This window comes from Equus quagga, chromosome 4, assembly GCF_021613505.1.
Source record: "Equus quagga isolate Etosha38 chromosome 4, UCLA_HA_Equagga_1.0, whole genome shotgun sequence".
Classification (NCBI taxonomy): domain Eukaryota; kingdom Metazoa; phylum Chordata; class Mammalia; order Perissodactyla; family Equidae; genus Equus; species Equus quagga.
In genome coordinates, this window is record NC_060270.1 from 60,769,714 (window position 1) to 60,793,937 (window position 24,224).

At 47.5% G+C, this 24,224-nt stretch overlaps 2 protein-coding genes across 5 annotated transcripts in view; one reads left to right on the forward strand and one right to left on the reverse strand.

Moving 5' to 3' along the window:
• The first annotated feature begins 2,129 nt into the window (after positions 1 to 2,129).
• On the forward strand, positions 2,130 to 8,684 carry IL12A (interleukin 12A). The gene is made up of 7 exons (XM_046659162.1): positions 2,130 to 2,509; positions 3,021 to 3,175; positions 5,809 to 5,922; positions 6,231 to 6,272; positions 6,347 to 6,388; positions 6,481 to 6,624; positions 8,101 to 8,684. The coding sequence occupies exons 1-7, from the start codon at positions 2,392 to 2,394 to the stop codon at positions 8,254 to 8,256; spliced, it is 771 nt and encodes a 256-aa protein (XP_046515118.1). The 5' UTR covers positions 2,130 to 2,391; the 3' UTR covers positions 8,257 to 8,684.
• A 5,357-nt stretch (positions 8,685 to 14,041) lies between these two features.
• The window catches only part of LOC124238015 (uncharacterized), a 50,496-nt gene continuing 40,313 nt past the window's right edge, over positions 14,042 to 24,224 (reverse strand). For all 4 annotated transcript variants that reach the window (XM_046658378.1, XM_046658377.1, XM_046658380.1 and 1 more), the window contains 4 exons: positions 20,070 to 20,123; positions 19,743 to 19,823; positions 16,905 to 17,171; positions 14,042 to 15,449 (listed from right to left, as the gene is read on the reverse strand). In XM_046658378.1, the coding sequence (XP_046514334.1) occupies positions 15,430 to 15,449; positions 16,905 to 17,171; positions 19,743 to 19,823; positions 20,070 to 20,123 (422 nt within the window). In that variant the 3' untranslated portion in view covers positions 14,042 to 15,429. The remainder of the gene's footprint in view (positions 15,450 to 16,904; positions 17,172 to 19,742; positions 19,824 to 20,069; positions 20,124 to 24,224) is intronic.

The following is a 24,224-nucleotide window of genomic DNA, read 5'->3' on the forward strand; positions in this document are numbered from 1 at the left end:
TTTTCTTGTACATCACCTGTAAATAATGACAGGTTTGCCTTTTCCTTCCAATTTTTAAATCTTGCATTTCTTTTTCTTTCCTTATAGCTCTGGCCACAACTTCCAGTACAATGCTAGACACTATGTAGTAGTGATCATGGGCAAAGACTGTCTCTTATAGAAAAGGAATGTTATTCCAGAAGAAGGTTTTCATTTCCTCTTGGCTACAGTATGTGCAGCACATCAGAGAACGGTTTCTCAAGAGCATAGGTTAGAAACTGTCTGGTGGCCAAGAATCCACGGTGAGCAGAGGACCTGTGCTCATGTATGCCACAGAAATTACTTTTCCCTAAGAGACAGCCCTTCGAGGGGAGAAACAGCTCAGCTGTGATAAACTTCACTTCATTCTGACTTGAAGTACGTTTAACTCCATCCTAAACCCCTATGACAGCAGCACAGCTCTGCACCTGTCATTTGCTTTACACAATCCGCTAGATGCAATTGTTTCTCACAATGTGTGGTCTCTGTTCCCACGGGGGGATTCACAGACAGCAGCATGGGAAGGAGCCTTCGAGATCAACTATCGCTCTCACTTTACACACATCTAAAAGTCCCTGTGGTGGGGGCCTCATCACCCTTGAGCAGATGATCCACCTGGGGGGCTGATGTCTATAACTGAGAGAGCTTGAATCAGACCAGGGTCTAACACAGCTTTCTCCCTATTGGTGTCATCACCCCATCTTCAGTAGAGGTTAGCCCTGCTCAGTGTTCATGGTGGCATCAAGGCTTACAGTGACCTCATCCCTCCTGACTTCAATGGGGGCCCCGAGGAGAGAAGGAGGAAGCCACTCACTCTTCCCTCCTGTATCCCAAAAGGCTTTTCCCTCTCCAAGAGGAGCGTCTGCACAAAGCTGGGCACTGGCAGCTCCACTGTGAAGTCCAGGGGCCTCCATGCAGAGAGACCCATCGGAAGTTCTCAGCGGGTGACCAAACATCTCTCCCTTTTACACACACCCAGGGTGACTAACACTTGTGGTAGAAATGAGTGAACTGAAAAGCCCCACAGGAACCTCAAACCCAGCACATCCAAAATGGAATTTCTCACCATCTCTTCCAAACTCACTTCCCTCTTACAGGAACCCTGTGCAGGAACTGGAACCACCTCCATTCAGCCATGCTCAGTGCCCGCCTTTCTCTCATACCTGAGGAGTTACCAAGCCTTGTTCTCTCCCCACAGAGAACCCCTCCTGCCCACCTTCTGTTCTCCATTCTGAATGGGGCCTTGGCCACGTCCTCCCAACTGCCACCCGGGCTCCACTCCTGACCCCTGGGATCCATCCTCCACGCTGCTGTGGAAGGGATAGTCCCATCACGCAAATCCGACCATGTCTCCTGCCTAAAACCCTAGAAGGCTCCCCACCACGCTCAGCAGAAATGTACACTCCTTAGCATGGCATCTACGGCCCTCATGGTGCAGCCCGTTGCCTTCTCCAACCTCACACCTGACGGCAGAACCGCGAGATCACCACCTCCTTCCGCCCTCCCTGACTGTGCTCTGACGCCTGTTCCCTCCACCTAGAACCTGCCTCCCACCCCACTGGGAGCAGCCCAATGCCTCCTCATCCTTCCATACTCAGATCAGAGGCCGCTGCTTCTGGGAGCCTTCGCTGCCTCCTCAGCCCCGTGGCTCCTGCTGAGGTGCCCTCTGTCTGGGCTTCTCCTCCCAGGACCCTGTGCACCCATCCCACTAAATTGTAACGATTCTCTCCTGGACAATGTAGGAAACTGGGTTCTCTGAGAAAGTAGTTATTGCGCAGCCAGTCTAGTTTCATCCATTTTCATGTTTAAGATGGTACCCAAGAACAAAACGCATTGAGTCAGATTTGGTGTGGGAGTGCCCTGGAGAGACCTGTTCGCACGGGGTGTCGCGCACCTGGCACAACGTCGGCCTAGTAAGCAGAGGACCATCTGAATGAATGATGAATGAATGAATGATTTGCCCACCCCCACCCAGAATTGGGCGGGAGGTCCCTCACCATCAGGGCCCACCCTGGATAGAGGAGCTGCGAAGTGGCTGGCACTGGCGGGCGCTCCGTCGGGAGGGGGCGCTGCCGGGCGGCGGGGCGCGGGCCGGGCGGCGGGCGCGGAGGGCGGCGGGCGGGGACGGGCTTGCCCGGGGACCCCGCGCCGCGGCTTGCGCGGATTTCACTTTCGCTTCGAGCGGCGGCCGGAGGCGGGGGGCCGTCCCGGAACGATTGCGGCCGGGCCGCGAGTGAACCCGAAAGCGCGCCAGCGCCGCGGGCCGGACTCCACGTGTCACCGAGAGGCTGATGTAGAGAGAGACAGAGAGAGAAAGCAAGCGAGGGAGCAGGTCCCGGGAAAGTCCTGCCGCGCCTCGGGGCAATTATAAAAATGTCACCCCCCGGGCCGGGCTCGCCACCACCGCCCTCACCTGCGGCGTCCACCCGTCGGCGTCCCGCGGCCAGTCCAGAGTCGGCGCAGCGCCCGCTCGCCATGTGCGCCCCGCGCGGTGAGTAGCGGCGCCCCGCTCGGCGGCCCGCGCCCTGGGGGACGGCGGCCCTTTCCTCCTGAGACAGCCCGGGAGCTAAGTGTCTTTATCCCACTCCACGGATGAGAAGCGGAGGCCCCGTGCGGTCGATTTCCTGCTCAGGGCTCCCCAGCCACAGCTCCAAGAGGGCAGATCCCAGCCGGCTTCAGAGTGAGGCTTTGTCGGCCCCCGGTTTCCAAAACTATGAGTCTGGGCCAGTCACTTCACCATCTGGCCTCAGTTCCCCTCCTTGTGAAATGGAGGTTTTCTCTGGGTGGGCTCTGAGTCCCTTACCCTTATCTGAGCTCATTAGGGGGCCCTCACAGCGGGTTGGCTTCCAGCCCTAGAGGAGAGCGTGGCCTTCCGAGAACTTGATGCATCTGCAGATGTTGAAGGAAAATTGGCAGTGGGTGGATGGGTGGGGATGGCCAGAAGGATGGAAAGTAGGGCAGCCAAACCAGGCTGACAAACGTGACCTGCCCCTTGCTTCCAGGCCTCCTCCTTGTGGCCATCCTGGTCCTCCTAAACCACCTGGACCACCTCAGTTTGGCCAGGAACCTCCCCACAGCCACACCAGGCCCAGGAATGTTCCAGTGCCTCAACCACTCCCAAAACCTGCTGAGGACCGTCAGCAACACGCTTCAGAAGGTGAGCTTTTCAGTGTCCTTGTTCCACTTTGCAGCCTCTGTAGGGAAGGGGCTTCTTGGAGCCCCTGGTCACCTGGCGGAACTGCAGGCAATGGGGGAAGGTCCTCAGGAGCCGTCAGGAGGGGAACTTCACAAATGGCCCAGCTATGCGCGAAAGAGTCTCAATGAAATTGTGTCTCCAGAGGAAGCAGGAGGGGTCATAAATTATCATGGCATTCATTCTGGCTGTGTCTAGACAGGGGAAAGTGGCTAGTTACAGTGTTCCCTGTAGCCTGCCAACAGTGTGTCTCTGACCCACGTATCACCGCAGGCCGGTGTGACCAGGCGCAGCCTCTGTGCTCCAGGGGCTGCGAGCATGAATTAGGCCTCCCTGTCACGTACTGACGCATCTCGTCAGAGCCACGCATTGAGGGGACCTGTGACAGTGCACATCCAGCCTTCATTTTCTAGGAACAGGGTTATCTAATTTTATTTACAGCTGCTTCATTTTTTTAGGTTTCATATTTTAATGAAAAAAAAAGTGGGTTTTTTCCTTTTAAAAGTGCTCCCCTAGTTACTGCTTTTGCTGCAGCGACCAAAGGCCAGTGTGTTAAAAGCTGTCGTCTTGCCTTCCTGCTCTCTAGTGAATCTTTCTTGAATATTTTCTAGCTTGTTGCTTTGTGAATATCTTAAGATAAGCTCAATGCCAGTGGCCTTCTTAAAGAACTCCCCCTCTGTCGCTCACAGCCTGCTGCCCCTTGCTAGGTGCAGTTCCGGCGACCTTGGTTAGGAAGCAGCTCACCCAGTGAGAGCTGCGGAGGTCAGCACTTTGAGTCCCCAGGAGAGGTTCAATAGGGGGAAAATTTAGGGACTCCAACCGAAATAGATGCTTTCTGTGAAAAAGCTGACTCTCCCACTCCCAGATAGGGCACCAAAGCTCAAAAGACTGCAGAACTCAATTTGATATTTTTTATATCACTCCTTTGTCAAATTTGCCAGAACAAGTCAGCTAGCCCCTGGCAGAAAAAAGAGGGGGCAAATGTATGCAATTTGCAGGCCTTATCCAGCCCACGGACTTGTATAGTTAGGCCCATGTCCTTTGTATTTATTTTGATTTTTGAGTTTGATTCCATTGAGAAAAGTGGACTTTTCATATAAGAATCCAGATTTCCAGTTTCTCTTGAAAAGATCTGAAGAACCACAACAGAGGGCCCTCGTTTCCAAACCTCACCCTTCGCAGCGGGCTCCGGACGTTGGCTGCCAAGGTCTGTGAGCACCTGTGCAAACAGCGCACGCAAAGCAGCCAGGGCGCCTTTGTGATCCTACAGCTCTGGAGGCCGAAATTGGAAATGGGCCCCACTGGGCTGAGACGAAGGTGTCAGCAGAGCCGTGTCCCTTGCTGGAGACTCCAGGGGACAGTCTGGTTGCTTGCCTTGCCCTGCGTTCTAGAGGCGCCCACATTCTTCGGTGCACAGCCCCTTCCGTCATCACAGCTAACAGTGGCCAGCTGAGCCTTTCTCGTGCGGCGTTAGTCTGACGTTGACTCTCCTGCCTCCTCCTTCCGCTGAGAAGGACGCAGTGATCACGTTGGACCTACTCAGATGTCCCAGGGAGCCTCGCTGTTGTACAGTCAGCTGGTAGCAAGCTTCGTTGGCTTCGCTGTGCAGCATGACGCGCCCTCGGCTCCAGGGCGTGGGAGTGGACATCCTTTGGTGGGAGTGTCATTATGTCTACACTGACGGGTTTCACTAGTTGTTCCCAAACACATTCTGCACTCTCGAGCCTCGATTCATGGCTCGTGCAGCTCCCTCTGCCTGAGATTCTCCCTCCTTTGCCTGTCAACATCCTAAGCCTCTGCATGCAGATGTCCCATCTCTGGTGACGCCTGTGCTTCCCTGTCCATGCCCTCCTCAGAGCCTTCACAGCTTCTCAGTGCTTCTTCCCTGCAGTGCGTCTCCTAGCCACCTGGGCGCTCGCACATCTGCAGCTGGACTTAGGGCCCTGGGGGGCACAGCACTGTCTTCTTCTTCGTCATGCTCCTCAGGGCCGAGCCTAGTACCTGGCACACATCAGGCTTCTTGAATGGAAAAATGATCCCCATCCTCAGTGAGGAGGTTGCTGACCTCTGAAGATCAATTTCATAATGACATTCAACAGTGCTTTCCAGTGTGCTCGTAACTTGACATCTGTGTGTGCGCGCCACAGATAAAACCTCCGCTTGTCTCTAGGGTTGCATGTTTGATATATGCATCAAATTTTGACCTTAACAGTTCCCCCCTTAGAAGTTATAGTTGGAAAAGATATTCATAAAACACAGGTGCTTTGGCAAAAGAAAAAACCTGTTTTCACCAGAAGCCAGTGTCCCAGCGTGGTGTAGAAATCGATTAGCACAGCCTGCTGAAATGGTTTATGGTGTTTACGTAATAGAAAGGCATATCATCCAGAGAGACATGTCATAAGCAAAGGGAGAGGAGGGAGGGAGGAAGAAGTCAGTGACCTGTTCTTTGTCTTCTGAAGGGCCCAAGCTCCCTACGTGGAAGAGATGGAGGCTGAGGGCAGCCAGCTCTCGCTTTGCTGGCACCTAGGGTGCCAGCCTCACGCAGAGCCATGTGCCCTCTTAATATTTTAAACTGGGTCTCTCTTCGTTTTTTACAGGCCAGGCAAACCCTAGAATTCTACTCCTGCACTTCTGAAGAGATCGATCATGAGGATATCACAAAAGACAAGAGCAGCACCGTGGCGGCCTGCCTCCCCCTGGAACTCGCCCCGGTACGGACGGCCCAAAGCCTCTCGTGCTGTTCAGGGTGCCTCCAACCGTGTCTTCGTCCAGAGCGTGCACGTGTCTGGTCTCCATCAGCATGGCACTTTAACAGTCCCCACTTCAGAAGTCAGATTCGAAAAAAAAGTTACAAAACATTTGTTTTTTCACACAGTGTGACTATACTTAACTACTGAACTCTACACTTAAAAATAGTTGATGGTAAATTTTATATTATGTTTTAAAGAGATGTCTGAGAAGAAAACTCAGAAAAATGTCTATTAAGAATTAATATCTTTGATGTGATTTTTTCCTCTAGAACGAGAGTTGCCTGGCTTCCAGAGAGATCTCTTTCATAACTGTAAGTCAGAAAATGAAAGGTGTCAGCCCGTATTATGCATTCATATCGTTGATCCTGATTGTTTTTCCTTCTAGAATGGGAGTTGCCTGACCCCCGGAAAGGCCTCTTCTATGATGGTAAGACACTAAACTCTTTCCTCAGATCCAGCGAGGGGGAAACGTTTTAGCCCGTCTCAACGGTTCCTTCCCCATTGTGTCACCTCACCCAGACGCTGTGCCTTAGCAGCATCTATGAGGACTTGAAGATGTACCAGGTGGAGTTCAAGGCCATGAATGCCAAGCTGTTGATGGATCCTCAGAGGCAGATCTTTCCGGATGAGAACATGCTGACAGCCATTGACAAGCTGATGCAGGTGAGGCCTTCATCCTGTCGGGGAGTGCCTTCTTCTTGCTGAGAGCCAGCCAGGGTCCCCTCAGAAGTGTAAGATCAGCCCTTCCTGGATTGCGAGAGGCCTGAAATGCCCCTTGGCAAGGCCCTGCAAAGCACCGGCTGGAGGGTGCCCCCCAGAGGCCGGCCGGTGCAGCCGCGTCGGGGAAAGCAGCCTCCGTCTGTGGCCACGTGCCGGCACCAGGCTCCCTGCAGATGTTTTCAGACATTTCCTTACATTGTCCTCACAGCAGCCATGTGGGGTCTGTACCAGGAGGAAACCGAAGCTGAGAGTCAGCCACTTGTCCGAGGTCACACAGCTTGTAAGTGGCAGAGCTAGGATTTAAGCCCCCATCGCAGGGACTCCACAACACCAACCTTCTCACCTCTAGATGTGGCAGGACATGCCCGCAAGGGCTGGCGTGCACAGCTGCAGACCCGGCTAGAGAAGACAAGCGGCTCGTGCCTGGGTATGACCCATTTTGAGCTAAAATGTGAATGAAGTAAAGAAATGACCTATCACCCAGGGACATCCTCAGTGTTATTCATCGACAAGAACTTGCTTTGTAATTTCCTGAATCGCCGTAGCACATGTGATACAAGACAGAAACATCCACACAAGAAGGAGCAGGGCGAGCGCCTTGGTGACCAGGGCTTGGGGAAAAAGATGCTGTCGGAAATCATTGTCTGAAAAGGAATTTATTTATATTTCATTCATTCATTCTTTTTTTTGGTGCCAAAAACTTCACACAAGCATCAAAGAACAGAGCCATCTAGAGAGCTGCAGATGATATTTCATTTTCAGGTCCAAGAGTCGGATGATTTGGGTGCTGGAATCAATTCTGCTGGTAATCAGCCATTCACCCCTCTGTGCCTCTGGTTTCCTCTGTAAGATGCAGTGGCTTTACCCATCCACCTTTCTTTTAGGCGTTTTGTGAGGAACAAATGAAGGTATTGATCGTTGTGCAGATATAAGGTCTTGCACTGTGTTATCAATTTAAAGGGCCAACACTGGGGGATCTGTTGCCAGGTCCTTATCTGACGCACACGAGTGTCTAGTGAACAGGTTTGTTACTGATAGAGAGTTCCAGTTAACAGCAGTCCGTCACCTCTCTGTTCTAAAAAGGACTTGACTTCTCCACGTGACACATGAAAATCAGTTAGTGCCACAGATGGTGCTGTAACACAACTGGTCTTTGCTAAAATGCAGCTCTCACCACGGATTTTCTAAAGAGCTTTCAGGCCTCTTCAGAGCTCACTGCAGCACAGGGGCTGGGAGCACAAGCGTTTCTTTTCTCAGGTTCGGCCTGGCCATCTGGCTGGGAGTCCATCTGGGTTGAGGAGACGTAGTGAGGGAGGGGGTTGCAGGCTCTGAGACGTGCATTGGTTTCACCCATTTTTACGGATGACTCTTTTAATTTTGGAATACCACATATGAAATGCTCAATTTTTATTCTCCCAGGCCCTGAACTTCAACAGTGAGACTGTGCCACAAAAGCCCTCCCTTGAAGAACTGGATTTTTATAAAACTAAAGTCAAGCTCTGCATCCTTCTTCATGCCTTCAGAATCCGTGCAGTGACCATCAACAGGATGATGAGCTATCTGAATTCTTCCTAAAGAGCTCAGGTCTCTCCCAGCCTTCGAGTCATTTTTATAAAAATTTGAACCAAAGAAATTTTAATAGGATGTGGGTTAAGACCTGGGGAGGGGCTGGCTTGACTTGGTCCCGCTTAAGCTGGTCCAGATTCTCATGCCTGTTTACGTCAGTCACCCCCAAGATGTGGAGGATGTGACTGATAGCCTTTCAAGTATATTTCACATTTACTATGGATAAGTTGTTTTTAAGTTTTCATGAGCAAATTGCTAAGGAGGGAAAATGTCCTCAATGAATGTGTTTTTCTTTTCCCTTTAATAGAGGAGCAAGAATTTATAAGCTATTTCTTTACCAAATTGTTTATAGAATCAAACACTCAAGCATAATTTATTTTAAAATATTTATTTATATAATTTTGTGTTCATGAAAGCATGTAAACTAACATATTTATTTGTTATATTTATTAAAATATTTATTATCAAATGGATTTGAAAAATATTTTATTCTAAAAATAAAATGATTGAATTAAAGTAATTTTCATGTTTTTCTGATGTAATTGGAATACTGTAAGTGTTAAAACACACATTATGGGAAAACTGAAAAGCGATGAAATTTGAACAAAATTACCTTGGAAAGAATGCCACAATATTCGTGCCCATTTCCTAGTTCCTTTAATCTCGCAGGTTAGAGAGTACCTCGTAAGACTAGAAATGCTTTGATACAAAGGCCAATGAGTGATTTAAGGTTTTTGAGAGTATACCTTATTATTTTTGTTCAACATCTGAATCTAAAAGTAAGATACATAAAAATGTTTTTCCCTGTTACCCACAGTTCCATAACATACTGTGCATTAGACAGATACATAATAATACCCCCAACTGGGAAAAACATCATTAAGAGGCCTTCTGGTTAAATTATTCTAATTTTTGTGAACCTTTAGGCCCTCAGGGGGAAGTTGCTTCTAAATTATGAGAAAAACTCTCCATTTGCTTTAAATTATATACAACTTCTGCCTGAACCACATTTGCCTTGCTTTTGCTTGAGATGTGCTCTTAATAACCCAAATATTAAATTCTATCTTTTTAATTCTCTAAGTCATGTGAATTTTAAAAGATTCCCCTGACAGAATACCATGTAATTTTAGTACTCTCATAATCATGCTCCTCCTTAATATGAAAAGGCCAAAAGAAACGAACTATTTACCTTCTCCCCCTTCCTTCCTGTGACTGCTCCCCACCAGATGCCGGCTCTTATCCCCGTGGACTGTGCCGGGAATGCGTCTGGCCACCCCACATCCTCATCTGGGTGGCAAACTTACTCATTTTTCAGATTCTCACCCGCTTCATATACAATGACTGGAGAGAAATCATCGGGAGCTAGGGTTTTCTTGAAGGACTCTTCCACAAGCTTGAATGGCCTGCCAGTGGTTCACAGACCGGCGTTTCTTGGTTTTAAGTGTCAGGTTTGGGTTTCAGCAGCTCTGCCTGTGAGAAGAGCTGACGGCTTGGCGGGCTGGGCTGTGGAGCCGTGGCCGTCCCTCACGTGGAATGGCGATTTGTCTGCTGCCCGGCCGGTCGTCTGTGCCCAGACGCAGGAGACGCAAGCAGAACCTATACCGCATGGCCTGGGTTTATACAGAGGAACACAGCTGTTACGCTGGTTCTAGAAATTACCGTGGCTTACGCTTCAAAAACATGATTGGCCCAAGAAAAGTCCTCACAACTAACTCCACTCTTCATTCCATGGTTAGTTTCCACTTTTTTCTTTTAAGCCTGGGTCTACAATTTACAAGTCGTCTAACGTGACCAAGTTGTTTTAACCTCTCCCTGTTTCCTCTTCTAAGAAGTGAAGATAATACACCAGAACCAACCTCAAAGGATCAGAGCAAAGGTTAAGTGAACAGCTCATGCAAAGCACTTGCGTTGCACCTGGCAGATAGCATGTGCACAATAAATGTGAGCAATTGTTGAAAATTATTAGTCTTTGGGCTTGGTGACTGGGCCAAATTGCTTACACCACCTTTGCTACTGTTTTCTTATCTGTGACCTTCAGGAGTGGCAGCCCCTCTCTCACAGTGCTCCTGTGAGGAGTAAACGGCACAGTGCCGTGCTGGCATGCAGCTAGCGCTCAACATCAGTGTTTGTAAACTGTTAGATTGTTGCTGAAGACCTCAGTGCGCCCTGTCCTCCAGGCGCGAGATGCATCGGTGCTCAGCAGAGGAGGCCGACTGGCGCAAGACGGGGCAACAAGGCGAGGAGCCCCTGCCTTCATAGAACAAAGGTGGGGTGCAAAGGAATTTAGTATGACGGAGGTCCCCCTAAAAACATTCTCCAGTCCTAGCCTATTAGAGACTTATTTGACTAACAAGTTACTTTTTTAAAAGGAAAAAAACAATGACAGTGTTTCTCACAGCTGAGAATGACTTAATCAGGGAATTAACACAAAAAACAGCTGACAGCTGTGCCCTGAGGGCCCGGAGCTTTGGGGAAAGGGCACAGTTCTGGGGAGCGGTCTGGCCCGCCATTCACGGGTACTGGACAACTCAAGAGCTGCTAGAGGCCCTTAGACACTGGGGAGGAAGGAAGCGTGGGGACAAAGAGGGAAGAAAGCCAGCTTCATCTGGGGCCAGCACTGACGGAGACAGAGTCCCCTTGGCGGTGTCACCCTGGAGCATTCAGTTGTTGTCTCTGCTTGCGGACTACATATTTGGTTCTAGCGAATATAATTTTGGCTTCCTAGTTTAAGGCAAAGCACATTACAATGTTGCTGTGGACTGAATATTTGTTCCCCCTAAAACTCTCATGTTCAAGCCCTGATCCCGATGTGATGGTAGTTGGAGGTGGGGCCCTCAGAAGGTTACTTAGGTCCTAAGTGTGGAGGCCTCATGATGTCAAAAATGCCCTTATAGGAAGAGACTCGGAGAGGTCTCCCCAGCCCACGTGAGGACACGGTGACCAGGGGCCCTCTGCAAACCAGGGTGAGGGTCCTCGCCAGACAGCACATCTGCCCGCTCTCCTCAGACTCCCCCCGTCCAGGACTTTGAGAAATAAACGTCTGCTGTTTAAGCCATCCAGTTTATGATGTTTCGTTGTAGCAGTCTGAGCTGAGAAAACTATTTTAAATACCAAAAAAGACCCAACCACACTTTTCAAACCTTGACTTGTATCAATTTTTTGGTTGAAGTGTTTTTGGTAAGAACACGTCAAAAACTTTCTATTTACGTATCTTTGGGTATGACATTATGAGTGTGAGTTATGACAGGGAAAATATACTCACGTAGCCTTTTTTTTTCCTTTTAAGATTGGCCCTGAGCTGACATCTGTTGCCAACCTTTTTTCTTTTTCTTCTTCTTCTCCCCAAAGCCCCCCAGTACATAGCTGTATATTCTAGTTGTAGGTCCTTCTAGTCGTGGCATGTGGGACGCTGCCTCAGCGTGGCCTGACAAGCGGTGCCATGTCTGCGCCCAGGATCCGGACTGGAGAAACCCTGGGCCGGCGCAGCGGAGCGTGCAAACTTAAGCACTCGGCCACCGGGCCGGCCCTCATCTAACCTTTAAGAGGGGCAACAGGAGCTAAGCTCAATGCCACAAATGCCGAGAATCCTCCCAATAACCCCACAAGAAGGACTGTCGACTTCCCCTTTGTATAGACCAGATAAGCTTGCCGCCGAGCGGAGGACAGACACTGACGTTCAAGACAGGCACTCAGGGACACTCACAGGCACTCGGGGTACTTAAGGGCACTTGGGGGCACTCACGGGCACTCAGGAGCACTCGGGGCACTAAGTGGTACCCTGGGCACTCAGGAGCACTCAGAGCAATCGGGGGCAATCCAGGTCACTCAGGGTCACTCAAGGGCACTCGGGGGAACTCAGGGGCACATGCGGGCTCAGGGGCACTTGGGGCACTCGGGTACTCAGGGGCACTCGGGGAAACACGGGGGCAGTCACGGGGACCTGGGGCACTCAGGGGACTTAGGGGCTCTTGGGGGCAATCATGGTCACTCAGGGTTATTCAGGGAACTTGGGGGCATTTGGGGCACACATGGGCACTTGGCGCATTTGGGGCCACTCTCGGATGCTGATGGGCACTCACAGGGCACTCACGGGCGCTTGCAGCACCCAAGGTACTCAGGGGCACTTGGGGCACTTGAGAGCACTCATGGCCACTCTGGGCAGTCACAGGCACCTGGGCACCTTGCCCACCCCCCGCCGGGAGAGCCACAGCGAGGAAATGCACATGACTGGTCTGCTCGCATCCTCATGCCTTTCATTCAAAAATGGTAGAAAGAGACAGACAGGCAAATCTCCTTGGGTTCCCACAGGTTTCTTCTCATTTCTTTTTCTAATCCAGGCGTGAATTTTGAAACCTTAGTCTTTAAAAATCAAGTTATTCCCAATTACAGAAAAAAAGTTAAAAATTCTAAAATGTACATGCTTGCTTGGTTCAAAACAATATATATGCCTACAATGGGGGGAAATCCAAAATTCCTAAGCCTGTTGATTGAAACAATTTAGAGGTCTCTGGTCTGGATGACGCGGTCACTATCCCTTAGCAATGACACGCAGTGCCCACCCTGTGAGCTGGAGCACGTCCTCCTGCAGCCAGGGCCTCAGCTCCAAACCCCGGGGGGGCGGCACCAGAGACCCAGGCCACACCGTCCCCACAGGCAGGGCTGGGCTCCAGCAGGGCTCCTCAGGGACCCCTGGAGCGGCCCCACTCCTGCATGCTTTCCCAGGGCAGCTCAGGTACGGGTTCCTTTCACAGACGGCTTCCACAGCCAAGAAGTTAAAAATTCACTGAACTCGTCCAAGCCCTTCCCTGCAGTTCAGTTTCTCTAAGTAACAAAGCCATCTTTTAGACTTCCCAACTTGCTTGAAAGAAAACCCTGCTACAAACGCATAGAGCACACCCGTTCTAAAAACGAGCCCCACGCCAGAGGCATAGCAAACAGCAGGAACGGACTTCCACAAGGTCGATGGCTGACTAGCCCAGGCTGTCTAACTAGGAATCTACATCACGACTGGAACAAACTGAATCCAAATCCACTGGAAGCTCCAGGGTGCAGCTGGAGGGCCCAGCTAAGCGGCAGAAAGAACGTCAGAAGTCCGTGCTCAGAATTCAACCCAGAGCCTCCATTTCAGCATCAGCAGCCACAGAGCCAGTATCAGAAATGCCCAAACCATCGTATGCGGGCTAGAAAAGACAAGGCCAGCAGCAAGGCCCTAGTTACCCAGTTGGGATCATGCCCTTCAGCAATGTGCTGCATTACCCAGGAAGGACTTCCAGCAACGGGCAAGGGGCTGGCCAACCGCTGAAACCGCCATCCTCACGAGCGCACTTAGAGGAATCAGCAAGTCCGGCAGCTTCCGTAGGAAACGGAGTGAACACGCACTTCCACACGACAAAGCAGGGGGTGCTTTTCCCCTAAAGCAGTCCAATAAAATAACAAAATGAGTCCCAAAGGTGCAGAAAAATCCCGTTAGCAAGATGCATAGGTAAGGGACTAAAATGAATCAGCCTGGTTTTAAATAAAAACACATCTTCCCATCACCAAGGGGTGGGGACGGGGGCGGAGTCGGGGTGGCCTCTAAATGGCTCCTGGAGCGAGAAGGTTAGGCGACCGCAGGTTCTCCTGAAGCTGAGCAAACTCCTGGGTAACCTCATCTGCCTGGCTGCACTCACTCGGCCTCAGTCCAAGAACTGAAGGGCTGGGCACAAAACCAACTAACGCCTAGAGCATGGCAGCTGAGGAAAGCGATGCTTCAAAAAATAATACCTGAGTAAATAATAACACAAAGACACAGCACTGTATAAATGCAGATTTATTTGTCCTCCCTTCATCCAGAGTATGAGCAAGGTTGAAAATTGTTAGGAAACCAGCTTATATACAAAGCATCTCTGAAATTATGCTTTTCTTCAGAGAACTTATAAACATTTAAAAATTCAAGTCCTTTAAGTATTTTACTCTTTTGAATATGAAAATTCCATGTGTTTCCTAAAATATAGTACAATTAAAAGCAAAACTTATAAAGTGACACTGATTTGAACTCCACAGGATCCCTGACAAATAAAAATATGTTCTTCCCTATAAAGTAAATTTGTTCTTCACAGGCAAAGCTATAGTTAAAGTGTGTTTCTCCGATTAATTCATTGAGATTTATTTTACTCTCCAGCTAACACCTACAGAAGACTAATGGTAATTTATAGTTCCTTCAAATAAGTTAACAAAATGTATCCAAAATGTTAATCACCACATACATGATTCTGGGAGAATGATAACATCTACGGATCCCATAAAAACCACTTCACTGATTTATAAGAGCCAATGGGCTCGATATTCCCTGGGCAAGTCTTCCTCAAGAAGAGATCACCGTTCTCCCTTGGTGCGGCTAAGGCTACCTCTGAGTGGAGTAAATGATCCCAGGGCGAGAGTCAGAAAATGTAGTGCTTGGCCTGGTGATTCTGGAGGGCTGAGGAAACTCACAAGGATTCCCTGAGGATCGATCCAGGGGAACTCCCCAGTGAGAGGAGGGGACCGCCTCTGAGCGTGCACACTGACACTGCGATGGGGGAGATTACATTCCTCCCTCAGCGCTCGAGGACCAGGCAACACGACTGCTTCAGTGGTTCAACAGACCACCAGCCAGACAGGTTAGCAATGTGCGATATGAAAACCATTTCCCACATACAAAGACGCACTGGACCAGGGGCACGTGTGTCTGAGTGGGAACTAAAAGAATAGGAACTTCTCTTCATTATTAATGTCAATGAGAAAAAAGCTAAATTACATTGCTGCAAGTATATCACCACTTAATTGCTAAAAATGTTTCAAACACTTGATGTGAATTTCATAGATCACAGACTCCAGAAAGAAGATGAGCACGTTTCTCATCTGACTGGCTGGGGCCCGCTCAGCACCTGTGTCAGTGTACTTGTGGGCGGGCGTGCAGGGCGCGATGTGTGAGCGGGAGGTGCAGAAACAAATCTTGATATTAGAGGTGTGTTTTCTTCCTCAAGTTTCCAAACATGTTACATTCCCTGAGGGCTGTGAGCTGTAGAGTGGCTGACGATTAACAGGAGCTGCCTGCACAGGCTGTGAAGTTCAAGGTCTCGAGTCTACACCCACTCCGGGCTGACATGGTCTTCTGCAGATGTAAGGTCCCCAGGCCTCCTTTCTCAGTCCGTCTTCCAAACTTCATGTTCCCCGTAAGAAGCCTAACAAAACAGAACCCAACAAACTCAGGAATTCATTGCAGGGGGAGGGGCATGCTTTTAAAGACAACACTCGCCCCTTCAAAAGGGCTGAAAATAAGCCCCGGCAACAAAGGCTGCGGTGGAAGATACTAAAACGTCGTGATAAAAACACAAAATTCAGCCAATTAACTAGATATTTTGGCTACAAGAGAGCAGAAGATACTGGTACATTTGGGGGATTTTGTTTGTTTTTAACTCATAGAAGGTTTTTCTCTTTTAATGAGGAGATTGAACTACTAAGCTTTTATGATCCCTTTCACTGCAAAAAATCTTCCAAGGGGTCAGCAAGTCAAGTGTCTAGGGTGGTCAGGAGCAGATACCAACAAAAGACCAAACGGCAACTCACTACTGAGGGTTTGTGAGCTAGATGCGCCAAGCTACTTGCAATGGAAGAGACTGACTATTGGTTGTCAGAGCGCAGCGGCCACTGCTGCCCAGAGGCCAGCCCTGCATGCAGATAAGCCGGCTTCCACCTGGGGCCTCAGGCATTTACATGATTCAACATATCTAAGAACAGGAGCAACCTTTGGATACTGACAGCAACCCCTCCCCCTCCGGGGCAACCGAAGTCCCACAGGGAGTTCAGACAGCAGCCCTCGGTGGGTCTGAAGGCCCCTGGAGATCACCGAGGGCTGTTCCTTTTCCTATAAACTCCTGGGGCGTTAGCACACTTTCACATTCTTTTTGGAATAAAAAGTCCAAAGAGAATTCCAAATAAAACTTCTGACTTGCTGAGGCTTCTGAGAAGTAACACCACACGTGCAGTAACAACATGGAACAATAAAAGTTTTGAGTTGACTTGACCTCAGGCATAACAGCGTGCTAGGTCAAGCCACAAAAAAAGAAGTGCTCAAAACAGAGGAAGGAGCCGTGTGGCTCCTGGGCTGAGACTCCCGGTGCCTCGCCGAGCCCTCTCTGGGCTCCGCTTCCCTTCCCTTCTCTGGGCTCAGGGCTCGCTGGTGCCCCAGTGGCTGGTCCTGCTGTGCTGCCACGCCAGGGCGACCCCGCCAGCTCCTGCTCCGGCTCAGCACAGAGCAGCATCTCGGCGCTCTCATCCACGCCGCACCGAGCCTTCCCCCTGCCTCGAACTCCACCGGCACCACCTCTTCATTCTCACAACAAACCTAGCACCCGGGCGGGCAGGTTCGGCGCCATCTGACGGCCGGCGCAGGGAGGCTGCCCCTTTAGGGGAAAGCTGGCCGGCACCTGAGCTGGGATTCGAGCTCTTGGCGACTCCACGCACAAATCCTCTGCACTTCGACAACGGCAGCCCACATGCTTCCTGCCACATCTGCGTGCTTCTCTGAACCACGCTTATAAATAGCCAAGCAATACATTCTACACCAGAAAGTTGCCATTCACGAAGACATGACTTGATTCCAAGAAAAGGCCTAATTAGGACAACTTCCTGCTCACCTTTCAGCATGTCTTGGACTTCAACCGGGACGTTTTTCAAGCAGTTATATAAATTCTGGGCTGTAGCATTACCCTGCTCCTTTTCTTGCCACTTCTTCAGCACCTTAAAGTTATAGATGGTAACATCTTTCTTCTCCTGGATATCGTCAATATCTCTGGTGTCCAACGCCAGGCTGGCCATGGCCACTTCTGTCCACTCCTTCCCCAGCTTCCCAGCAAGCGTGATCAACTGAGCGTCTGTTAACAGGCTTCTAGCCTTCACTCCATCTAAAAGCAGACGAGGAATTCAGCACTTCCTCTCACCACTTCAATCATTTATAACTATTTATAATGAAATTGTATGCTCCTTATAGGAAAAAGACACCATGATTTGTAACTTTAACTGCTTTTAAAATATGTTTAAGTGCCAAAAAATCTCTGCTTTCCAAACTATTGTAAGGGCTGAAGGGAAGTATTTCACACAACATTAAACCGGGCTATGGGGTTCACGCTGATAATCAGTGAGTCAGGGAACGAGACTCTTTCACAAAGCAGTACAAATTAAGTTGCAATAAAAAAAAAGTCAGACACCAAAAATAATTTATGTGGCCCAAAAATAAAAACAGACAGTTTTGCCCTTGCCCACTTCGATCTTTATCTAATGTCACACCACATACGGATGCTACCTCAGTGGTCACTACAGAGGGTGGCAGCAGATCAGAATCGCAGTCTCCATAGTGCCATCTCCTGGCACTCCAGGAAAAAGCGCATTCCACAGAAAAGTCACGGGATGGTTTTCATATTATCTGTTGATCTCTAAGAAACAGTGTCATAATCTTGGAGGGGCATATGTTTGCCAATGCAAACCACTGGTCCCATAAAAATATCAGTCCTACCCTTAAGCTAGATTTTCCACTTTTATGTCTTTTAGCTGGTTGTCTCTGGTGCAGCAAAGCTCACTGGCTGCAGAGTTCTGGGTAAGGATCCTCACAGCGATATGCTGGAGGGGACGCGGGAAGAGGGTGAGAGGTCAGCAGACCACTTCCTGCCCCTCCTCTGGGACCGCAACACCTCTACTCACCTGTGGCTGAGTTATTGATGTGAACCAAACACTTGTGCCTGGGCCCTTTCCCCACTCTCTGACTTTCCAGACTGATGACCTGGGTCCCTAAAGATGGCCTGCGCTGCTGGTGGTTTCCTGACACATGGTCGGCTGCTCCTGGCTCTCAAAACTTCTGATGCGATGAAAACTACACAGGGAACCTACTGATACTCAACCTCTCAGGACCATCACAAACCTACTGTATCAGACTCTGAACCTAAATTTCAACAAGATCTCAAGGTGGTTCTGTTAAGGTTGAGTGCTGACCATATTTTTAAAAGCAACACAGTGATATACTGAGTCTAAAACTACCAGGATAGTGACTTAATATCTCAAAGAATGTTGTGGAAATACCCAAACAAAAGTAAATCTTTATTAATTTATTTAGATACCACATCCTCAACTCCAAAAAGGGTGGCAATTCCGCATCTTTATAGGTATTTAATAATTTTAATTCTATTTCTAGTTACTTGCTATTGGAACTAGTTTCAAATAGCCAAATAATTGCATGAAACAAGAAAAACTTTTCATATATATCAATTTAACCTAAAATTGTGTCCTGCTCAGTGATAAGATGAGTAAGTTCTGAGGATCTAACGTACAGCATGGTGACCATCTGCAGTAACGCTGTACTGTAGACTTGAAATTCGCTGAGAGTACGTCTTCAGCCTTCTCGCCACCAAAAGAAGAACGGTAACTACGTGAAGTGATGGATGTGCTGATTAACTTGAATGGTAAATATTTCACAATGTCTATATCAAATCATCACATTGTACACTTAAGTATACACAATTTTATTTGTCAGTTATATCTCAATAAAACTGGAAAAAACGTATTCCAATTTAGTCAGGTCTTAAAAATAATTCCAGAGCCTCACTTATTTTGAAGTTTACTTAATAAAACTAAGGATAAACAATTCCATGGTGATGCACAGAAACTCCTGTAGCGCCACCACACAGCCTCCAGCTTTCAGAAACTGAAGATCATCTTATTCCACTTTACAGAGAAAGAGCTCGCCTACTTTTAGACATTCATACCTCACAATTATTGTAAAAGGAAAGGAATTTTGAGGAAAGGGGTAATTTGGGGAGTTACATGAGGCCTCTAAAGCCTTGAGACTTTGTCTCATGAGTCTGAGTTTTGAAACCCAGGTTTGTGAATTCTGGTTGGACTTGAATTTTGAGCTTCATACTCCATCTTCCAGCTCCTTAGTAAGGGACCTGTTGTCCTATGTCTTAAATCTCTATTGTGTCTTCGCAACTACTGAACCTTGGTCTCTGCCATTTAACTGGAAGAAATTAAGTTGACACTTGCCCCCAATAATTGAGCTGGAGACTCTCCACCCCAGATGTAGCTAACAACTGTGAAGTCAATAAATGCACACACAGACATTCACAATCTCATTCAATCAACATTCATCATCTTCTACACAAAAGACTCCATGCTCAGTGCTATGGAAACATGAAGATGGCGATTGCCCCTATCCTTACGGCCTGTAAGGGAGCTCCCCGCAACCCTCTATTCTACGTAGACTGAGTGAAGGGGAGGAGTGGGGAGTCAAGTTGGAAAAGCAGGCTGGGGCAGACCAAGGAGGACCTTATCTACGCCTGAGGAGCCACAGGGAGAAGGCATCTGGGAGGACAGGCACAACTGGGATGTGGCTCCAGGAAGACTGACCCAACAGTACATGTGTTAGATGAATGTTGATGGCAGAGACCAGGGAATTAATTTATACCACTGATGACACTTTTACAAACCTGAAGTGTCAACCTGCTTCATTCTTTTATCATAGGCCTCCTCATCAGGTAAGCTGCTACTCAATTTTCGTCGCCTGTTACCTTAAAAAAAAAAATCAACAAATTGGCATTGCCTTATGTTTATTTCCTACCCACCTTCCATCTGGAGTTTCTTTTTAAATCATCATTCAAGTAGAAACAAATTGAAATGATTCAAAGGTTGTTCAGATGATTGAGAGAGCTACAGGACATGTAACAGACCCTTAATGTCACCACATTTGCACAGCAAAGCAAACATCCCAGCAGACGGAAGGAATAGGAGAGTGGAGTCCAGCCACCAGCACTTACCACTCATGCTGCTTTTCGAAATGTTCCGATTCTGATCGTGCTGAATCCAGTCACCTGTTAAAGCACAATAAGCACTGACTGGAAAAGCAGAATAAATGTGAATTACAGAAGTCAATCTGTGAAAGCGTGTGGAGCTCTCACATCTCGGCAATCTCTCTGAAGTGCAAGTATGGGTCTGGGGCTTTAACTGGTATGTGCACAAATGCACTGGGCTGGAATTTTGAGATAAATAACCAGTACTCCTTCCAACAGGTCTGTGAGGTAAGTGCTTCCCAAACTAAGTCATCTGCCTGCCACCATTATGGTTTTCGCCACACCCATATGCCAGCTGAAAGGTTACTTATCCAGTACCTCTTTAAATCTATAACTGCTGCAAACAGAACACTGTTATCACTTGCCATATGGAGAAGGAAGCCACAAAAATAAACATTTTTCATTGCAAATGTATTTATATGTACTCCACCTAAAAGAGTCCCACATATTATCGCACTGTATTCTGGAGAATGCTGTGTTAGAGTTCTTCTGCACATGTCACCGGGACTCTGACCAGCTCCCTGTCTGGAACTCAGCCCCTGCTCTATGATGTGCCCGTCTGATGCAGCCTTCCACAGGTCCCTACAGGGAAGACGCCTGCACAGCAACGACTAACCTCAACCATTAGCTTAGTCCAAAAATACAATGGAGACAAGAAATATCTTACAACAGAGAGCATTATTGAAGAAGCTTAAAAAAATCAAACACACGAGGTATTATAAAGTGGTCTTTAAAACTAGCAAGAGATCCGTTCCCAGTCCAGAAAAACATCTGTCATTCAGGTTGCTGCATGTTAAAGACCTCTATTACTGTGGCATTTGCTGTGATTAAAAAGTAACACCTGAGCAGCTGAGGAGGCATGGAAGCTGAAAAAGCTGAAGGTGGAGGCACCATGAGTGCTGAGATAAGAATAATATATTTGAAGAATAAATCAAGAAGTGACATCAGCATCATCGTGGTGTGAGCTGTTCCCTTTGTCTCTCCCCTCTAAATTACAGCTAAATGAAGATTCAACAACCAGCAGAATTCCCAGCACAGCACAACAGGACATCTGAGAGATCAACGCAGCTGTGCATCTGGTGGTGGGTGGACTGGATCCCTGGGAGGCAGTGGAATTAGGTGAGTGCACTCCTCCCGCTCCCCAGCAGAGCAACCTACGTCATGGGTTGTCACACGGTGGCCAGTGTGACTGCAAGAGGAGGTGGGGCAGCCTGGCTGGCTCAAACACTTTTGGAGTTGTAGCCTGGTCAGTGGGAGTGCCCACCATGCCACAGCAGCCCTACCCGTGGAAACACTCCCCACCGAGTGGTGCAGCTCAATTCCTGTGAAGGAGCCCCCACCAAGCACACCAGTTCAGCTGAGACGCCCATTGGCACAGAGCCAGCCCTCAAGCAAAAGAAAGTGCCCTTCTCTTCCTGCCTTCTGCACCAGCTCGCCCCGTCCCCTGCCAAGCACAGTGGTCCTGCACCAGAGCAACCTGCTGGCAGAGCACAGAAGCTCCGCCTGTGCGTGTGTGATCTGCTAAGTGGCTGCAGCCAGTGTGAAATGCAGAGCAGCCCTTCTGGCAAAACGTCCAGCAGATGGGGCGGGATCAGAAACAGAGCTCCTACCTCGGCCCGGTAGTGGCAGGTGGAATCTGTGAACCTGATACAAACACAAACGCACCACCAAAGGATCAATTCATCAAACACCATGAAGAACTACAGTAACAGTGCAGAGCAGAAGGAAAATGCCCAGTCTCCAGAAACCAATCCTGAACTCACAGAAATTTACAATCTGAATGGCAGAGAACTCAAAATAATTATCAAAAGAAACTCAGTGAGTTACAAGAAAACTCAGAAAGACAGTTCAATGAGCACAGGAATAAAACTAATGAGCAGAAGGAATACTTCATCAAGGAGAGTGAAACTCTAAAAAAACCCAAATTCTGGAGACAAAGAACAAAATCAATGAGATAAAAATAATGTAGAATGGATTTAAAAAATACAGCTGATATTACGGAGGACAGAATTAGTGATTAAGAGGACAGAAAGAAATGATTCAGGTGGAGGAAGAGAGAGAACCAAGAGTTTTAAAAAATGAAGAAATTATTCAAGAAATATCCAACTCAATTAGGAAACGCAACATAAGAATTATAGGTATTCCAGAGGGGGAGGAGAGGGAGAAAGGAACAGAGAGCTTGTTCAAAGACATACCTGAGAAATTCCCAAACCTGGAGAAGAAACTGGACTACAAGGACATGAAGCCAACAGAACTCCATCAATGCTAAAAGACCTTCTCCAAGGCATATACTATTAAAACTGGCAAAAGTCAACGACAAAGAAAAAACATGAAGGGCAGCAAGGCAGAAGAAAATAATCTACAAAGGAGCCCCTATCAGGCTCTCAGCAGTTTTCAGCAGAAACCTTACAGGCTAGGAGAAAGTGGAATGATATATTCGAAATACTGAAAGACAAAAACTTTCAGCCAAGAATATTCTATCCAGTGAAATTATCCTTCAAATATGAAGGAGAAATAAAGGCTTTCCCAGACAAACAAAGCTGAGGGAGCTCATCACCACTAAGCCTGCCTTAAAGGACATGATGAAAGGAGCCCTCCTACCTGAAACAAAAAAGCAAAGGCTTACACAGCTTTGAGCAAGTGATCAATAGACACACAGAATCAGAAAATTGCAGCTCTAAGTCAGAATAGGTCAGTAAATACTTAATTTTAACACAAAAACAAAAGAAAGGAAAGCATCAAAAATAACTAAAAACACTTCAATTTAGTCACAAACTCACAACACAGATAAGAACAATTTATGACAACAATAACTGAGAAGAGGAAGAGGCAAGGGATGGAACCTGCTTAGGCTAATAGAGATAAGAGGCTATCAGAAAATGGACTATCTTATCTAAGAGATCTTCTATGCAAAGCTCATGGTAATGACTAAACAAAAAATCAGAGCAAAGCCACAATTCATAAAAAAAGAGAAAACCACCAGACTGAAATGGCAGTCAGAAAGACAAAGGAAGAGAAACAATGGAAATATAGAACAACTGGAAGACAAGAGATAAAATGGTACTACCAAGCCCTCATATATAAATAATCACTCTAAATGTAAATGGGTTGAATTCCAATTAAAAGACACAGAGAGGCTGGGTGGATTAAAAAACAAGACCCAACAATAACACTGCCTCCAGGAAACACATCTCAGTTTGAAAGACAACCATAGGCTCAGAGTGAAGCAACAGAAGATGATACTCCAAGCAAAAGGCAAGCAAAAGAAAGCAGATGTTGCCATACTCATATCAGACAAAGTAGACTTCAAGATAAAACAGACAATGAGAGACAAAGAGGGGCATTATATAATGATAAAAGGGACATTCCACCAAGACATAACACTTCAAAATATGTATGTACCTAACACTGGAGCACCAAAGTATAAAAAGCAACTGTTAACAGACATAAAGGGAAAAACTGACAGCAACACAATGATAGCAGGGGATCTCAACACAGCACTTACATGAACGGACAGATCATCCAGACAGAAAATCAACAAGGAAACAGTGGCCTTAAATGAAATACTAGATTAGATGGACTTAATAGATGTATATAGAACATTACATCCATCCAAGAACAGCAGAACACACATTCTTCTCAAGTGCACATGGGATATTCTCAAAGATAGACCATATGTAGGGAAACAAGGCAAGCCTCAATAAATTTAAGAAGATTGAAACCATATCAAGCATCTTTTCCAACCACAATGTTATGAAACTAGATATCAACAACACGAAAAAGGCTGAGAAAGTGACAAATATGTGGAAACTAAACAACATGCTACTGAACAACCATTAGATGAATGAAGAAACCAAGGAGAAATCAAAAAATACCTGGAGACAAATGAAAATGAAAACACAAGACACCAACTCTTATGGCATGGAGCAAATGTGGTCCTAGGAGGGAAATTTATAGCAATACAGGTGTACCTCAATAAACAAGAAAAATCTCAAAGAAGTAATCTTAAACTACACCTGATAGAACTAGAAAAAGAACAAACAAAGCCCAAGGTCAGCAGAAGGAGAGAAATAATAAAAATTAGAGCAGAAATAAGGAAATAGAGACTAAAAAATCAATAGA